This window comes from Eurosta solidaginis, chromosome 3 (assembly GCF_040869045.1).
Source record: "Eurosta solidaginis isolate ZX-2024a chromosome 3, ASM4086904v1, whole genome shotgun sequence".
NCBI classification, from domain to species: Eukaryota; Metazoa; Arthropoda; class Insecta; order Diptera; family Tephritidae; genus Eurosta; species Eurosta solidaginis.
Window position 1 is genome coordinate 120,328,474 of NC_090321.1, and position 19,997 is coordinate 120,348,470.

The 19,997-nt window shown below is 38.2% G+C and overlaps 1 protein-coding gene across 3 annotated transcripts in view; it reads right to left on the reverse strand.

The window, feature by feature from the left end:
- Window positions 1–19,997, reverse strand: part of sxc (O-linked N-acetylglucosamine (GlcNAc) transferase sxc) — a 1,061,542-nt gene that overhangs the window by 650,082 nt on the left and 391,463 nt on the right. For all 3 annotated transcript variants that reach the window (XM_067773008.1, XM_067773007.1, XM_067773009.1), the window contains exon 6: window positions 15,710–15,905. In XM_067773008.1, the coding sequence (XP_067629109.1) occupies window positions 15,710–15,905 (196 nt within the window). The remainder of the gene's footprint in view (window positions 1–15,709; window positions 15,906–19,997) is intronic.

Below are 19,997 nucleotides of genomic sequence, written 5' to 3' on the forward strand. Positions count from 1 at the left end.
ATTAATTCAAGTTAATCAAATGTATTAGTGGATTTTTTATAGGGGCCCGTAAATTGTTTAGTCCCGGGCCCGGATTTTCTCTCTACGGCCCTGCATATACTTTATAATAACATGATTTTTATTTTTACGTTTTATTCCTCAATGAAAAGAATTATGTTTTTTACTTCTTATGTTAAAAAATAACTCGGTGTAAAATTAGCAGAACTACAATCTCAATGTCATACTACTTTTATATAATAAAAATGATTTTATGCATGCAACAATCATTTTATACCTATGCATTATCTTATCTTAACTTCCTCGCTATATAAGGTAACAATTCCAGAGGCCGTTTTCACCATCTTCGGTTAACGCTAAAAAGCAATTTATTTGAAAAAAATCGTTCAGTGATTTGTCAAATAAAGTGTCACTTTGAAAAAAAGCACGTTAAAAGTTTCCACAGATAGATCGAAAATTTATTGAGAATTGCATTGCGAACATTGGTCTGTCGTGCCCTCATCAGATTGCGTCGCATTCCAGGAGGATATGTTCCGCCGTCTCCGCTGATCGATCACGAAATCGTCATGAGTACAAAATTATATTTTTTATTTAGTTGAACGGCGATAGAAAATCGGTTTTTTCCTAAAATGCAAGAAACTTCAAGAAGAACGTAAGTTTTTAATTATTTGTGTGTTGCTTTGACGTTGGCGTTGCGTTGCTTATGGATTCAAGCAATTAAAGGGCGTGTGTTTAAAGTCAGATGTAGACGCAACGCAGTGCCAAAACGACGCAAAGGTCACCTTAAGCGTATTTGCTTTAGGTGTTATTTATCAATATTAATTAAAAATGTTGGATCTCCTAAAAAGTTGAACGTAGGCAAGATAGACACAAGGCATAGCTTCGTAGACGCCTGCAATTGATATCAAACTTATAGTTTAAAAGTTGTTTGTTGTTAAAGTTTGCAAATGGGTTTAAAGTTACCATGGTATAACTATCACTTTCTATCTACATACGAACACTTTCACAAGAATTTTATACATAAGTACACCCTATAATGTTTACAAAACAAAAAACAACTATTTTCTTTTGTTTAAATTTACGTATTATTGTAAAATTTAATAATTTATTTCTTTACTTTCCGTGAACACAAGCATACAGCCATTTTATCTAATTTACTGCTTGCTTGGTGCTACCAGATGCTTTAAATATTACCAACGAATGAAAAATGTTATAAATAGTACCAAAAAGGAAAACGGACCTTTTTCATTCAACTCCGTATATCTATTTCACGAAAAAACAGATTTTTTATTCCAAATATTCGGCTACGGCGCTTTTTATGTTTTTTAAATAATTTACGTTTATTTTATAAAAAATTGAAAATTTGGAATAAAAGATCGCGCGATTTTTTATTCCACATTTTCGTCTGCGGCGCTTTTTATTTTTTTAAATACTTTACGTTTATTTTATAAAAAATGAAAAATTTTGAATAAAAAATCGCGCAATTTTTTATTCCAAATTTTCCCCTGAGGCGCTTTTTATTTTTTAGATAATTTACGTTTATTATAAAAAATTTTAAATTTGGAATAAAAAAGCGCGCGGTAATAATAATTTTTGTTGATGTGGCAGCACAGGTTTGTAATGTCATAAATAATATATATAATATAGGGCGGATCGATTTAAAAATCGCTCATTGCTCTGTGAAAATCGTATTCTAGGATCAAAATAAGAAACTTTGCCGAAGGAACCATAGCTCTGAAACGAATTCTGATGTAGGGGCAATTCAATTCTACCTGCTGTGTCTTGTGGTGGCTTAAAAAAACAATACAAGCAATTTTACGATCTGCAATTGTGTCACAGTCATACCTTCATTTTTTAAAACGGTTGAATAAAAAACCCACACAACTATGTTTACGACATGCAAATGCATCACAGTGATGCCATGGTTTTAAAAGGGGGTTGTAAAAACGCTAATTTCTAATAATTTTTTTAAATTTCTTTTCTATTACTAAGTTAAATTCATTTTTTCATTTACATATGTTCTGACTAAATAAATTTCTAAAGAGAAAAATAAACTCCAAAAAGAAAAAACATAGGCATTTCAAAGTGGGATTTTTCAACCTTTGCCCCTACGACCCAAAGGGGGGGACATTACAATTCGTTTTAGAGGTATGGTTCCTAGAATATGATTTTCACAGAGCAATGGGCGATTTTTTTGCCTCCCCACAAATCAACCCGGCCTAATATATAAATAAAACGAGGTGACCAGTTTTTACAATAATTACAATAATGGATAAATACTAGTTATGTACAGCACGCGTATATATGAACATATATGTATTCTTTTACAATCTATTTTCTCTAATATGTTAGTCTTAATTATTATTGGTATATTTTACGTTCGTTCTCTCTACTTCTGCTACTACTTTCATCCTTTCTTTCTGTTTAATTAATTACACCTAAGAAGTTAAATTGTATAACACGTGACTGGCACTTTTTTTTTTTTTGTTCGGACGTTGTGGCAGCGCACTGCCCTCAAGTGGCCCGATGAAACCAGGATAATCCTGTTTTTTTTTGTTTTTTTTTTTTTTTTTTTTTATCCTAATTCTTATTTATGTGTTACTTATAATTTTTTTGTTACCGAGTCTTTGAGAGGCAGTGGCTTCTTAAGCGCCGAGATCTAAAACCGCTCAGCTACAGAGAAACTCATCAGCTGAGAAATATAGATTCACAAAATACAATAGACTAAAAGTATAAATATAATTTTTTAATTATTAAGAGAAGATAGAACCGTCTTTTTTATGGCAAAGAGCGAGTCCGAAACATCAATTATTCTCGAGTGAGAGTTATAATCTTCACACAAACATAGAAAAGGTTCGTGTAGTTGGAAATTGCTTCTGCATTGTTTAAGAATTATAGGTTTATAATGCCTTGAAACTCGGCATGGAACATTCAAGTTTACTTCGTTCAATAGAAATGGACTTGAAATCGATCCATTTAAAAGTCTAGCCATAAATAGTACACCTAGGATTTCTCTACGACTTGCAAGGGTAGGAAGATTTATTAGTTTTAATCGATTATACGGAGAGTCCCATTGAAGATTTCTAAAGGCGAAAAGTAAAAACTGTTTTTGAATTGATTCTAGTCTATCCACATGAACTTGATAACGCAGATTCCAAATTATCGATCCATATTCTAATATCGGCCTCACCAATGATGTAAAAAGGGTTTTTGTAACGTAAGGATCACTAAACTCCTTTGCCCATCTTTTCACAAATGCTAAAACTCCTCTCGCTTTATTGACTGTGGCATTAATATGAGGGTTGAAACTAAGTTTGCAATTCATTGTAACTCCCAAGTCGACAAAAACATCAACGCTTTCCAGAGTTTGGCCATTAATTGTGTAGGAAGCTGGCTGTATGTTCCCACGTGAAAAACACATGGATTTACATTTTTCTATGTTGAGTGGCATAAAATTCGCATTACACCAACGATTTAAATCCGCCTGGAGTACAGAACGTTCTTCAACCGACGCGTATGACTTAAAAAGTTTTACGTCGTCGGCATACGTTAAAATTTTAGAATATTTTATAGTTGTGGAAACATCGTTTATAAAGATCAAAAACAGAATAGGACCGAGATGGCTGCCCTGAGGGACACCAGAGGGAACATCGATGACATTCGAACAAATTTTTTTAAAAATGACTCTTTGAGTTCTACCGCAAAGATAGGAGGAGATCCAGCGAGTTAGGCCAGGTTGAAAACCAAGCAATTCGAGTTTATAAACAAGTAATGAGTGGCGTACTTTGTCGAATGCTTTGCTGAAATCAGTGTATATAACGTCGGTATAGTGATTGTTTCTAAACCCATTAAAGACGTGAGTTGTAAATTCAAGCAAATTGGTTGTGGTTGATTTGGCTCTACAAAAGCCTATCTATCAATGTAGAAATCGAAAATGTAAGGTGATTAGTAACGATTGCTTCGAAAAGCTTAGGGATAGCGGAGAGCTTTGCTATTCCACGATAGTTTTCAATAGACGACTTGCTTCCTTTTTTATGGAGTGGGATAAGAAAAGATTCCTTCCAAGCCGTCGGGAAAATGCCATTTTTTAAAGAGAGGTTAAAAAGATCAGTAAGGGGCTGGTAAATGTATTCCGCACATTTTTTAAGAAAACATGTTGGGATCAAATCGGGACCGTATTTGAAGGATTCTTTTAGGGTCTTTAGATGTAGTAGAACAGCTTCAGGCAGCAAATGTGGGGCATATATTGAGTTACTAGAATGGAGCTCATACGGATAATTTGTAGGTGATGAATCAGCCACAGCAGAGTAATTAGAGTGAAAGAATTGAGCGAATAAGTTTGCAATCTCTTGATCGTCGCTGGAAATGCTATTTCTAAACTTCATGGCAGAAGGAAATCCGTTACTTCTGCGTTTAGAGTTTACGAAATCATAAAAAGACTTCGGGTGGCAAATAATGTTTCTTTTAATTTTACATATGTAAGCTTTATAACACTTTTTATTAAGATCAAAATACTTATGTCGGAAAATAGCGTACTGTGCATAATGAGAATGTAAACCGGTTCTCTTATATAATTTGAATAAACGTGATTTCTTATTTTTTAAAGCTTTTAAATCTTTAGTAAACCAGGCTTGCAGTGGTTCAATGTACGAGCATTTGCGTTTGGGCACATATTTTTCAAATAAAGTATAAGTTAAAATGTAAAACGTTCTCCTCTACATCCTCATTATATCGAGGCCAAGTTATCTCAGAAAGCTCTTTATTTAAATTGTTGAAATTAGTTTTGGAAAAATCAAAGCATCTGGTAGAGACACATGTTTTGTTAGTGCAGCCGACTTCGTTGCTTATGATTTCGTAAGTTATCTCAAGAGAAGGATGGTAAGCGTCTTCTGGCAAAACAAGAGGTTCACACCGATTTATAGAGAATTTAGATATGTCGTCAACAAATGCTAAGTCTAAGATAATTTTGTTTTAAATTGTTGTGTCAGGATAAACATTTGTATATTAATAAATAATAATAAATAATAAAAATGTGCATGTTGCTTCAAAAGCGAGATTGATTTAATAGAAACACATATATTAAGTAAAAACAATGCAAAAATAAAATGCGAAATATAAAACAAGTAAGGAAGGTTAAGTTCGGGTGTAACCGAACATTACATACTCAGTTGAGAGCTATGGTGACAACATAAGGGAAAATAACCATGTAGGAAAATGAACCGAGGGAAACCCTGGAATGTGTATCAAATGAAAGGCGTTAAAGAGTATTTTATGAGGGAGTGGGCCATAGTTCTATAGGTGGATGCCATTTAGGGATATAGCCATAAAGGTGGATCAGGGTTGACTCTAGAATGCGTTTGTACGATATGGGTTTCAAATGAAAGGTGTTAATAAGTATTTTAAAAGGGAGTAATCCTTAGTTCCATAGGTGGACGCCATTTCGAGATATCGCCACAAAGGTGGACCAGGGGTGACCCTAGAATTTGTTTGTACAATATGGGTATAAAAAAAAAGGTGTTAATGAGTATTTTAAAAGGGAGTAATCCTTAGTTCCATAGGTGGACGCCGTTTCGAGATATCGCCATAAGGTGGACCAGGGGTGACCCTAGAATTTGTTTATACAATATGGGCATCAAACGAAAGGTGTTAATGAGTATTTTAAAAGGGAGTGGGCTTTAGTTCTATAGGTGGACGCCGTTTCGAAATATCGCCCTAAAGGTGGACCAGGGGTGACTCTAGAATATGTTTGTACGATATGGGTATCAAATTAAAGGTATTAATAAGGGTTTTAAAAGGGAGTGGTGGTTGTTGTATAGGTGGTCGCCTTTTCGAGATATCGCCATAAAGGTGGACCAGGGGTGACTATAGAACGCGTTTGCACGATATGGGTATCAAATGAAAGGTGCTAATGAGTATTTTAAAAGGGAGTAATCCTTAGTTCCATAGGTGGACGCAGTTTCGATATATCGCCATAAAGGTGGACCAGGGGTAACCCTAGAATTTGTTTGTACAATATGGGTATCAAAAGAAAGGTGTTTATGAGTATTTTAAAAGGGAGTAATCCTTAGTTCCATATGTGGACGCCGTTTCGAGATATCGCCATAAAGGTGGAGCAGGGGTGACCCTAGAATTTGTTTGTACAATATGGGTATCAAAAGAAAGGTGTTAATGAGTATTTTAAAAGGGAGTGGGCCTTCGTTCTATAGGTGTTCGCCTTTTCGAGATATCGCCATAAAGGTGGACCAGGGGTGACTTTAGAATATGTTTTTACGATATGGGTATCAAATGAAAGGTGTTAATGAGTATTTTAAAAGGGCGTGGGGCTTAGTTCTATAGGTGGACGCCTTTTCGAGATATCGCCATAAAGGTGGACCAGGGGTGACTCTAGAATGAGTTTGTACGATATGGGTATCAAATTAAAGGTATTAATGAGAGTTTTAAAAGGGAGTGGTGTGAAGGCGTTTTCCAGATATCGACCAAAATGTGGACCAGGGTGACCCCGAACATCATCTGTTGGATACAGCTAATTTATTTATATATGTAATACCTGCCAAGATTTTAAGGGTTTTTTATTTAGCCCTGTAGAACTTTTTCATTTTCTTCTACTTAATATGGTAGGTGTCACAACCATTTTAGAAAAGTTTTTTCTAAAGTTATATTTCGCGTCAATAAAACAATCCAATTACCTTACCATGTTTCATGCTTTTTTTCGTATTTGGTATAGAATTATGGCATTTTTTCATTTTTCGTAATTTTCGATATCGAAAAAGTGGGCGTGGTCATAGTCGGATTTCGTTCATTTTTCATACCAAGATAAAGTGAGTTCAAGTAAGCACGTGAACTAAGTTCATTAAAGATATGTCGATTTTTGCCCAAGTTATCGTGTTAACGGCCATGCGGAAGGACAGACGGACGCCTGTGTATAAAAACTGGGCGTGGCATCAACCGATTTCGCCCATTTTCACAGAAAACAGTTAATGTCATAAAATCTATGCCCCTACCAAATTTCAAAAGGATTGGTTAATTTTTGTTCGACTTATGGCGTTAAAAGTATCCTAGACAAATTAAATGAAAAAGGGCGGAGCCACGCCCATTTTGAAATTTTCTTTTATTTTTGTATTTTGTTGCACCATATCATTACTGGAGTTGAATGTTGACATAATTTACTTATATACTGTAAAGATATTAAATTTTTTGTTAAAATTTTACTTTAAAAAAAATTTTTTTTTAATAGTGGGCGTGGTCCTTCTCCGATTTTGCTAATTTTTATTAGGCGTACATATAGTAATAGAAGTAACGTTCCTGCCAAATTTCATCAAGATATCTTCAACGACTGCCAAATTACAGCTTGCAAAACTTTTAAATTACCTTCTTTTAAAAGTGGGCGGTGCCACACCCATTGTCCAAAATTTTACTAATTTTCCATTCTGCGTCATAAGTTCAACTCATCTACCAAGTTTCGTCGCTTTAGCTGTCTTTTGTAATGAATTATCGCACTTTTTCGGTTTTTCGAAATTTTCGATATCGAAAAAGTGGGCGTGGTTAAAGTCCGATATCGTTCATTTTAAATAGCGATCTGAGATGTGTACTCAGGAACCTGCATACCAAATTTCATCAAGATACCTCAAAATTTACTCAAGTTATCGTGTTAACGGACGGACGGACGGACGGACGGACATGGCTCAATCAATTTTTTTTTCGATCCTGATTATTTTGATATATAGAAGTCTATATCTATCTCGATTCCTTTATATATGTACAACCAACCGTTATCCAATCAAACTTAATATACTCTGTGAGCTCTGCTCAACTGAGTATAAAAATACAATTTAAGTATATCGTTGCCAATTTACATGTATGTGGATAAATGTATTAAAAGATGTGCAAATTGTAAATGAAAGTGGTATAGAAATTTGCTAAATTTGCAAACGTTAACAACAAATAACTTTTAAACTATAAGTCTGCGCACTTTCACCGTGGCCACCGTGCTCTCAAATAAGTACTTCGACATTACGAAATACATTGTCGCATTTTGAGGCAAGGTATTTTTGCATAAAAGCTTTTTAACCACCACAATACCACAGATCAAGTATAAAATTTCACAAAAATAATAATTTTTTTCGAAAAATCACACAGAATATCCGCAGTCATTGTTTACGAATTTAGAAACAATGAGAATGGCAAATACGAACGTGTATGAAATGTAATGTCATGAAATTGTTAAAATAAAGTTGAAAAAAAAATTATAAAAAATTTAATATAAATAAAAAGATTCTTTTAATAACAACAAAAAGGGCTTATATATTCTATATATTGGTAAGGATTATCTCACTTTAAAATTTAAGCTAAATAATCTAAAGTTTTTTTTTGAAACTGAGTCGAGAATTGTGCGTGTGAATGTGCGAATTTTCAGCGATCAGCTGCTAGTTGCGCTACTTGGTAAGATTTACAATGCTTTGAACGCTGGCTTACAGAAGCGATGCTGTTTCCTGAATCAGAGCATGTGATACCGTTTCTGGGAATGTAAGTTTTGGGTTTGCGTATGTCACTCGCTTCGTTTCGATATCCCGTATTCCATTAATAAGGCTCTGGATTTTTACCCTTTCGGTGTACTCTACGGGTGCGCCGCATTCGCTAAATGTGCCAGCCTTTCAACATCCCACGCACAATCTTGCAATGTTTCACCAGACCTCTGGAAACGGTTCAGTAACTCCATTTGGTATATCTGTCTCCTATGTTCTATTCCGTATCGCCTCTCTAGTGCGCCCATCAATGCTTCATAACTGTTCCGTTCGTACTCTCGAATAATTTGTAAGATTTCAGCTGCAGGCCCTTTCAATGCCACGAACAGTGCAGGAACTTTATCTCCAGCATTCCAGTTGTTCACTGCTGCCGTCTTCTCAAATTGAAGCTGGATGCCTGGAAAGGAACAGAGCCTTCAAAAGCTTGAGTTTTTACCTCCGTATTGCTTGCTGAAACAACTGGGCGATTTAGTTGCAGCTCCTGTGTACGACCTTTTAAAGCATCTACCTCAGCCTCGATTTTGTTCTCAAACTGCATTATTTTTTCGTCCATACGGGCTTCCAATTGTGCAGATATCTGCATTTCGGATATACGTGCATCCTGTGCTGCAATTTTGGATGCTATTTGTGACGACATTTCGGATACGCATGCCTCCTGTGTTTCCATCTTGGATGCCATATATGTATTCTGTTCTTCCAATTGAGTTTCCATCTTGGATGTTAAAAGTGTCTCTTGCAATTCCAGTTGAGATGCCATTGTCGACGTTTGTGCAGATATTGCAGCTAATATCATATTCAAGTCTGTGTTCGCCATTGTCTGCGGCGTTTCATTTTTCTATTGTAACGAATTTAGGGAAATTCCGCTTATTCGAAACCTTCTGCTAACGTTCGAATCGCTAAACTGTTGAATAAATAACTCCAATATTCAATAATGCAAAATGGTATTCATTAGACTACTTTGAAAGTACTTCACAATAATACTTATACTTCACAACCAATAGCGTGCTTAAATCAAAACTGATTCATCATTCCTCAGCTTGCGCTGCCTTTATACTCTCTGCTGCCTCGTCAGCATATTTCTCCAAAAGTCTAGACGTTTCGCCTTCTAGAATGTCTTGCTTGGTTACCAGCGATATACATGTATATTTGTAGTTTAGGAGTTTCTCATAGTCATATGCATGTGTATGTGTGAGCACTACTTCTACTAATGACCACAAGTGTGTGCGCGTAATATCTCTTCGTTGCCTTGTATGTATGTGCGTAAATGATGATGCGCTTAGTGGTGTGAGTATCACTTAGTGATGCTAATATTCGTCACAATATTTTATCTATATATATTTCTTTAACTATTGATAATTAAACGCACTTCAGTATATAAAGAATACATGTACATACGCTTTGAAATAAAGCGAGAAAATGAACTATATAAATAGAGAAATTAACTGAAAAAATATCATACCAAGGGATAACTACATTGAAGTATCACCAACTAAACCACAATACATTTTCTGAAGCATTTTAATAGTGCACAAATATATACATATATCATGGACCAATTCACCCATATCCGTATAAAAACGACAATTTGCCGAAATAAAAGAAAAAAATAGTCAAGGGAGTATAAAATCATTTTAACTGCCGGAAAGAGCAAAGTTTGGGATATTTTCGGCAAAGTAGATATTGGCGGCAGCTTTTTGGACAAAGTAGTAGCATGCAAAGACTGCAGTAGCGTTTTAACCCTTACAAAGAGCACATCGGATTTAGTCAAACACAAGTGTTACAAAACTTTTACAGATCGAGTTGACAATAGGCCCCGAATAGATGCTGATGCCGAAACAAGAAAGGACGTTGTCCGATCTGTTACAGGATGGGTTGTAATAAAATTACCGATCGTTTCAAATTCTCGAAGATGAAGGCTGGAATACGCAGACCTAATATTGTCAATAGGAGCCAAGTATGGGCCAAATGTAGACGTCGAAAAATTCCTACCACACCCTACCACTGTATCCAGAAACACAGACAATCTCTACACAATTCCCTACGATGAAATGAAAACAGAACTAAAGGAACTAAGTGGCGGATTTCTTGGAGTCACTTCGGGTTTATGGACAGACACTGTTTCAAAGCATTCCTGCTTATCACTAACGGTGCACTTTATTGCATATGCAAAATTAGTCATTAGTTTCAATACCCTGCTGAATACCCTGATTGTTTTTTCACGAACTTTTTCACAACAGGTCAAAGAATTCTGCAAAAAGTGACGGAAGCTCTGGACGAATTTGATTGCTCCTTGGATAAAGCCATTATTGTTACGGATAGAGGAACTAACATGAAAGCCGCTTTCCAACATTACAACCAAATATTTTGTATTACCCATTTATTGCACAACATCGTGGAACAATCTCTTAACGAGTCAGCCGATATTAGCGAAATGGAAGAAAAATTCTCACATGTCGTCAGATATTTTAAGAAATCTGGATCCAATGCACAATTGACAACAACCCTTAAAAGCATTTCTCCGACAAGATGGAACACAGTTTACTACATGCTACAATCTCTCAAAAATAACTCGAGTTGACGTTGGAAATATTTTGGAGGAAAATCGTCAACTGAGCCGTATTAGTGGAATAAGCTTAAATAACTTAACAGATAATCCTCTGTTATTCCAGCTAAGCGGAAAATTATTTGCTACTCCTGCTAGTAGTGCTCCTTCAGAAAGAGTATTTTCAAGCGCCAAGCAATTACTTTCAGATAAGCGTAGTTCCCTAGGGGTTAATCCGAAAAAATTATGTTTTTACATATCAATATAAAAAATATTTAGAACATATCATATAAAGAGAAATTGTTTGCTTAAATAGTATAAGTTAAATCTACTTAGTTAAATAGATATTATCTAACATAAGAAAACGAATTAATATGAAAAGTAAATAAAATCCTAAAATGGCACATTTACGCCCTTTATTTTATTATAATATATGGGTTTTACACGGGCAACTAGTGAACATTTTTATAATATCTTAAGTCACCAAACTGTAGTTGTATACACAAGTATACCTGCGATGCAAGTAGTACTACTGAGTATACAAGTTGTACTACACACATGCGTTGACGCCATTGGTTGTAGTTGTGCAGCATGAGACGAGACCGTGCAAGTACTTGTATACTTTGCTACCCACAGTCTTTTGTACGCATACACATCAGTTCTCATGCCAGTGAATTGAATGAGCACTTGTACAAAATTTGTGTGAATGTATTCTTGGGCATATTTTTGTGCATTCATGCAGGGGTCTAGTATGTACCTAAATGGTGAAAAAAAGGAATAGCAACAAAAAGGCAATACTTAGAGAGCAATTGCAAAAGCGAGCAGCGGGGCATTCATATGGCTGAGTGGTCACAAATCATTTGGGGACTATTTCGGCATTATAACGGTACAGTTTTGGGATAATTTCAGAACAATCTTCAGATCTGATCATATCGGGATTATTTCAGAACTATTTCAGGAACATTTCGGGTCTACCTTCCAGATAATGTCAAAATTTTTCCGGGATAATTTTAAGAGTATTTCCAGATTATTTCGTTATTATTTTTGGAATTATATCGAGATAATTTTGGGATCATTTCGTGACTAGGTTAGGTTAAGAGGGCGTGCGTGAGTGTTAACCACACTTCCACTCGGAGACATTTTTGTCCAATGTGAGTGCCCTCAGTAAGTACAGGGTGGCGGCAAATTCCTTTAGCCCCATTACCTGGTCCTCAACGAACCACTTGCTTTCCCTGATGAACCCTACAAGAAGCGAGACGTCCACCTTCCCAACCTCTGCCAGGCTGTCGAAGAAGAGTGAGCCCAGAAATCTTAGCCTTCTTCTTTGAAGCGCCGGACATCGGCAGAGAAAGTGGTAGACCGACTCGTCTTCCTCCTCATCCTGACAGCTTCTGCAGAGGGAGCTTGTTGGTGTTCGCCACCGTCGGAGCATTGGTGCGATAGCACAAAGACCTGTGATGACACCCGTTGCTGTTGTATTAACAGTGCTTCGCCCCACTCAATGGGCAGGAGCACTCACAAATTGTCATCTAAATCCTCTAACGGGAGTCCTAGGAAACTGGCCGTTTCAACAGGGGCGGACCATAGGGAGATGGGTGTTAGAGGCGTAGGTTCCACAATACAATTGAACAGATGGTTGGCGCATTTGTGGCGACACATCACATGCAGGACATACATTACGTATGTCTGGGTTGATTCTGGGCAAGTAAGAGTTTAACCTGTTACAGTATCCAGAACGAAGTTGGGCCAGGGTGACGCGTGTTTCCCTTGGTAGTGTGTTTTCTTCTTCTGCAAGGGTGGGATATTGCATATTAGTAACGGGATTCACCGGGCGCGTCCTGACAAAGGCGTTTACCGATTCTGCATGGATTTGGCTAAGGTCCTGCTTATGCTTACCTGGATCAAACGGCAGTGTTGGCAGGTGCCGGATCTCGTCATAGTGCTTTAGGAGATGTACCCTTAATTCCCGTGGAGGCGGTGCTGAATCAAGCAATTGTTTGCTAGGATGTCCTGGTTTGTGACAATTAACCAAGAACTGTTTGTTCAGCATTTCATTGTGCTCTTTAATATTGAGCTCTTTGGTCTCACTATGTAGATGATGTTCGGGAATCATAAGGAGACATCCGGTGGCAGTTCTGATTGCAGTATTTTTACAGTCTTTTTCCAGTGTGTATTTTTAAGACCAGGCGACCAATCTGGTGACGCGTAGCTCATGAGCGGCCGGCCAATTGCTTTGTACGTAATTAGAAACGTTATCTTTTCACCATGTGCTGCCGGCAAGCTACTTGATGATTTTGTTGCGACTTTGCACTTTAGAAACAATCTCACTGGCATGAGCCTTGAAGGTTAGAGTATTATCGAATGTTACTCCTAAGATTTTGGGGTGACTGACAGTCGGTAGTGTAACACCATCGACGCGTACGTCCAATATTTGCGACATCTCTTCCTTCCACGTCGTGAACAGGGCGGCCGTGGATTTTGTCGGTGATATGCCAAGTTGCGCGAGGTGAAAAAACCGGAAAGTTCGGGGAGATAGCTGTTTATTTTAGAAACTAATTCATCAATTGAAGGGCCAGGTCCTGTAGCCCTAATCGTGCAGTCGTCAGCATAGGAAACGATTGTGACTCCTTCTGGTGGGGAAGCGATATTTTATATGTAAAAATTTAACAGAAGCGGGGATAGGACACCACCCTGTGGGACCCCTGTTTAATTTTTCTAGGTTAAGGAATTTCGTTCCTAAATTCAACTGACCCCTGCCGACTACTCAGGTAATTAGCGGCCCATCTTTTTAGACAAGCAGGAAGGTGTGAGCCTTCTATATCTTGGAGTAGCGTGCCGTAGGTACCCTCACCGCAGATTTGTTCAATTTGAGAAGGAAGCTGGTGCCTTTCCTATCAAAGCTTGGCCATAAGGACCTTGAGACTTCGCAGTCTACCCTATTGGTCCATAGCAAGTCCGTCGCCCTGTTCTCATTTTCGTCGATTCTCTCAAGGAGATAATTCAGCGGCGGTCGGGCGGAGCTGTCCACTTCACTTATGTCTAAGTCGGAACCTTTCCTAGCCATCTCATCCGCGAGTTCATTCCCTTCAATGCTGCTGTGCCCAGGGACCCAGCATAGGAAGACCTCCACACGATGTCCGATTTTATCATGTTGGACTCGAATGCCCCTAAGGCGGCTTGGCTGCTAACGATTAGTGTTACGTCGGTGTTGGAGACCGCACTATCTTGGAGCAGTTTTGCACTGCATGCGTAAAGAAGTCGGAATGATTGGCCTAACGGTAGATGTGTTGAGTACATCCCATCTCCAGTTCCCTTTTCCATTTTCGAGCCGTCGGTGTATATTGTGATGCCCCTGCCGTTGTCTAGGCCTACTTCCCACTCCTCCCTTGAAGTATATCGTATGTTCTGAACCTGCAAGTCCAAAACACCTGTGATGTGGTCTGTTTTGGATGTTAGGTCTGTTATTATTCCGTTTAGTTGCTCCTTTGTCATACCGACAAGAATCGTCGCGTGGCCCTGCTTAGCTCTTTTCCACATGTTCGATTCTCTTAGAGCTCCTCTAGCGGCTAATCCCTGCACGAAGACTTGTAGAGGCGTCAACTGAAAGATTACATTTAGCGCTTCCTGAGTTGCTTTGCTCACGGCGTCTGACATTCCCAGGCATGCCAGCCTTTGTACCTTCCCGATCCTGTGTTGTCTAGCGCCTTCCACCAGAACAGAGCTCCATATGTTAGTAACTGTGCTGTACATGCCATGAATGACATGTGGTGCCAGTCTCCAGTTCCGCCCAAAAGCCCTTTTGCAGGCGTAGTATGCTGCTAGAGTTTTCTTTGATCTTATCTCCACGTTCCTTCTCCAGCTTAATTTGGAATCGAGTACAATTCCATGATATTTCGCTTCCGAAGATAGGTTTAACGCTGTGCGGTTTAGCCTCGGTAAGTTAAAGGAGGGTATCTTTGTCTTTGTCGTGAACAGAACAAGTTCGGTTTTTGTTGGCTTTACCCCCTGCCCATCGCGAAATGTCGCAAAGTGCCGTTTCCATGAGTTCGCTGATAGTTGGCTAGAATTTGCCTGTGATCAGAATCACTAAGTCGTCGGCGTAGCAACTACCTTTCTTCCTTTTCTCCTACAGATCTCAAGAATTTCGTTGACCACCAGTATCCAGAGAAAATGTGATAGCCCCCGCTTTGGGGGGTGCCTCTGGTGGTCATTTTTCCAATAGAACCAGTCCCTAAAGTCGCGTTGACAATTATACTCCTACGCATAGAATCGATCCATTAAACAATAAGCATTAGAGCAACCAAAGTCATAATGTGTGATAGCTTTTTTGCTTCCAATTAAATTTCAACTGTTTCCCGAAAACCAGACCTATAATGAGTTTTCGTTTTTCTGACTCACCTTTTGATCCGTGTCATATATCAGCAATTAAATTTTTTTAGGAAAGCAAGTAGACATAAACTTCCGTATATAAAAATTAACAATGTCGAAAAAGATTTGGTGCTGATTTTTTCAAAATAAACTTTTCGGTCGATGAATGAAAGACAAATTTAGTAAACAGCTTTGCAAAATGGACCAATATTGCAGAGAAAGCTTTTACGATAAGTAGAAAAACAGATTCATACATATGTGTTATGTAAATTTTACTTACCTGGCCCTTTTCTTTGAGTGCGTTAGCTAAATTGCAATATGCATCTGGGAAATTTGGTTGAAGCTCAATAGCACGCTTATATGTGTCAATAGCCAGATCGATTAGTCCCTGTTCGTAATAGACGCAGGCTAGATTCCCATGGACGACCGCATTATTTGGTGACAAGCTCAGGGCTCGCAAATATGCTGCTACAGCTCTATAAAGATAATGTAAAGAATTATAAAACAAAGCATTAGAGCAACCCTAGTCATAATGTGTGATAATTATTTAATTTAATTTCAACTGTTTCCGGAAACCCAGACCTGCAAAGAACTGAGTATATCGTCAGACACAATATAGCAAACAACAATATTATATTTTAAATAATTTATACCTAAATTATTGGCAATTTATTATTGCAAAAAAAATGTATAGAGAAAAGTGAAAACACGACGTACAGCTCCCTAACGACTAGAATAATTTATGCATCAATGGCAATTCATTAATGCAAAAAAGAATTTACAGCTGTGTCCGGTTCCGAATGACTGAGTGGGTTTTGCTGGCTTAAGTCTTACAAATTTTTAGCGAACAAAATTGAAATAGAGGCAATCAATCTTACAAATTTTAAGCGAACAAAATTTAAATGGAGGAGGAGCACCTCTATTTCAGTCTTACCATATATTTGGGTAAAAACTGATTTGAGAAAAGAAAACGCTATAAGACATTGCATGCTTATCTTTACAAAAAAAAAATTGTTGCATTTATTTAAAAACCACGAATTTTAAAATAATCGAAATTGTGTACTCGAAAAATTGTGTTTTTCCCTATTTGTGCGGTCTTATACAGGGTACAAAAAAGTTATGGCTATTTTAATTTTTGTTCTTCGACGAAATTGTGTAAACTAGTCGGACCCGCGCGCATCTTGCGCAACAAAATACAAAACATAGTTGCGAGTTATGAAAATATACAAATTTATTTTTCCCATATACTCATATTATAGCTATTTACACATTGATATTAAAGATTCCAGTACATATTTAAATATTTTTATAATACTTCTTTGAATACAATATTAGACGTGAAAATAAAATCATTTGTTATTTTGGGTTGCAAGCCGGAATGATTAGGGGAATTAAGAAACTCAGTTGGATAACACTGACCATTATGAGTTTCATCTTGCTCAACTGTATCGCAACTTAGATACACTCTACTCTCACCTGACAATAAATTAGATATAGTAAACTCATTAAAAGTGGAGCAATTGTAATTTTTTGGACATAAAATAGCTGTTGAATGAAAATTAGATATGTTTCTGTAATTTATTTCATTTATTCCAAAGACTTTAGCAGTGAGGTTATTATGATCAATGTAGCATTTTCGAGGTAGTTTAATCGTATTTTCGGATATATTTAATTGAATTTCTAAGTCACCATTTCCTAGTTTCAGCAACCAGTTTTTAAACTCATGGTCATTATTTACCCGCATATTTTGGATTAATCGTCGAATTTTTACTTTTGCCCACAACGGTGAGCGTTTTATACAAATTTCAATAATTGAAGTTCTGGTCGCATGTCTAACAACGGGAAGAACTTGTCTAAAATCACCTCCAAATACAAATATTTTTCCCCCAAATGGCAAATTATCATTCATAATGTCTTCGCATATAGAAAGGCAAACTCACCTTCCCCTTGTGACAACAAAATGTGGATCTGTTATCGGTAGCCTCCCCTGTATAAAGTTTCACCGTGCAGAAAAGACATTGATGGTCCATACGTCAAACGCTATGTTGTTCTACTGAAATGCCGAGGCGTGCGCAACAATACGTTTCTGAAAGCTTTTCCTGCGCCCTCCTAGCGTTCACAACACTTCTTAGCCTTAAAATGTATGACTGTCAAATCACTTCTGGTACTTCTGACTTGCAAGTCACTTCTACGATGAACTATTGCCTGTTCACTTTGTTCTTATCGGTGGTTACGCATACGCTGGCTTAAACGCTGTCGATCACTATTTCTTTGCTGACTTGTTTTGACTCCATATAGCGTGTTGCCGTCTTTTTCGCTCAGCTAAGACATTTCAGGTCCTCCTTCCAGGCATTGTAATCTCTGGATAGTAATCAATTGTGAGCAAAATTAATTTATAAATACAAATTTAACAACTTACCACGTATGTATGAATGTAGGTATTCAACTTAAACGGTTTTCAAAGTTTCAAATCAAAAATCAACAGAAATTCAGCTGCTCTTATTTGCTTATATGCGGCTATGATGTCACCAAGTAATAAATTGTGAGCAACATTAATTGATAAATACAAATTTAACAACTTAAAACGTATGTATGTATGTAGGTAAGTATTTAACTTAAACGGTTTTCAAAGTTTTAAATCAAAAATCAACAGAAATCAGCTGTTCTTATTTGCTTATATGCGGCTACGATGTCACCATCAAAATTATGAAAGTTGTATGTACGAATGTTTTATGAACGTATGTATGTATGTATATAAGTCTCTTGTCAAATATCAACAGAAATCAGCTGTCAATAAATTAAAATTTACAGCTTGCACTGCCATCTAGCGTTATGCAGTGCAAATATTCAAAATTGTGTCACAGTACAAATAGATTTCTTTGTGTGCTCACAATCGTTTATTTTGAACAAATTATTTTAATAAAATATAGCTAAACAAAAGCACTAAGACCAAAATTGTCCAAAGATCGCTAATAGCCCGAATCTCCATCTTTACAAACAAAACTTTATTTATAGATTTGCATTCCAAATAGGAGCGAAAAAGGGATCCGCACTTAAAAAAGCAATTAGAAATAATATATATGACAGTTATTTGACACTTAAAAAGTGTATTGAAATTATATGCATAAGTTAAGTATCCGCTTCCCAAGGCAGTCGGTTCTATGTACCGGAGCGACTCGGGATTTTTCCCGAGCAAGGACTATCATTTCAGTGTAACCCCATTTAATTTGTTGCGTCCCTCCCATAAATTGTCATCCTCCCAGCAGCTCCTTGCAGCGGGACTGCTCCATATTCCATTGCTCCGGGAAGGTATCGAACCCAATCCGGGTCCGCTCCTGACCCCGGTCCTGAGAAATGGTTTTGCTGCATCTGCCGGAAGAGAATCTTTTTAGGACGGTCATACTCTGTTCAGTGTATCTCGTGTAAGGGATGGTTGCATCGGACAGGTTGTTCTGGGCTTGATCCCAAAGCCCCACGTCCACGTAACTTTTATAGATCTTTCGTGGCTCCTTGCTGTTCACGTAATATACGCCTTAGCGGCCCCCCCCCCCCCCCCCCCCCCATAACCTTCCAGCAGCTCCGCTGTTCAGCAAGCCACAACAAGTAACCGCTGCTGCTCGCGCCCCACGGCGCCAACATCTCAAACGGCCGCTACCACTCATAACTAATATCTCCGTAGTAGAGTCGGTAGCAATGCCGAGCATCAGCCCCTGCCCCGGTCTTCTTCCCTCCTCTTTTCCGGCAGCAATTGTGTAGGTCAGGGAAACAGACTCTTAGTCCCTACCCCCGTTTGCACCGTTTGCCAGCACAGAACCAGCTCCTGCATTGGGCGGATGTCGCAAACATATATATTCTGTGCCACTTTCCTAGATGTTCTGGTCTCCGCGACGGCAACCCCCGACGGGTTTCATTGCGCCATGTTGCCAGGTCGCTAACCCAATTACACCGGGTACCCCAAAGCTTACCCAAGGACGTCCAGTCCCAGGGCCACAACAGCAGTTGCGTCCTAGCCTTTCACAACCCAGGCGTAGTCAGCCATCTCTTACTCCTCGAGTGACGACGTCTCCACCGTTGCACTTCAGAATTCTGCAGTTAAACTGTAATGGATTAACTGGGAAGATCACGTAGATAGTCGGTTTCATGAAGCGGCACAACATCCGCATCGCCGCGATTCAATAAACTAAACTCACAGCAAGATCTGCTCTGCAGACCTGTTCTGGGTATAATGTCCACAGAAAAGATCGTGAGAGCGGAAATGGAGGCGGCCTCGCGTTTATATTACACCACTCAGTGCAATATCATTTATTTGATTCCGACATCGGCCGCAGGGACAGTCTTAGAACGTCAAGGCTTATCTGTCCGTCAGGCGATGCAAACCTGGAAATAATCAACATCTACATCCCTCCTGCCACCTGTTGATCCAGTGGATACCGCCCTAACATCAGCGCCCATCACGATCTATGGCATTCAAACTTGCAGTCAGACAGTAGGGGTGAGATGTTGGCGGACCAAATAGAAGAAGCGGCGTTCTGCACAATAAACGGAGACGCCCCCACGCGTATGGTAGG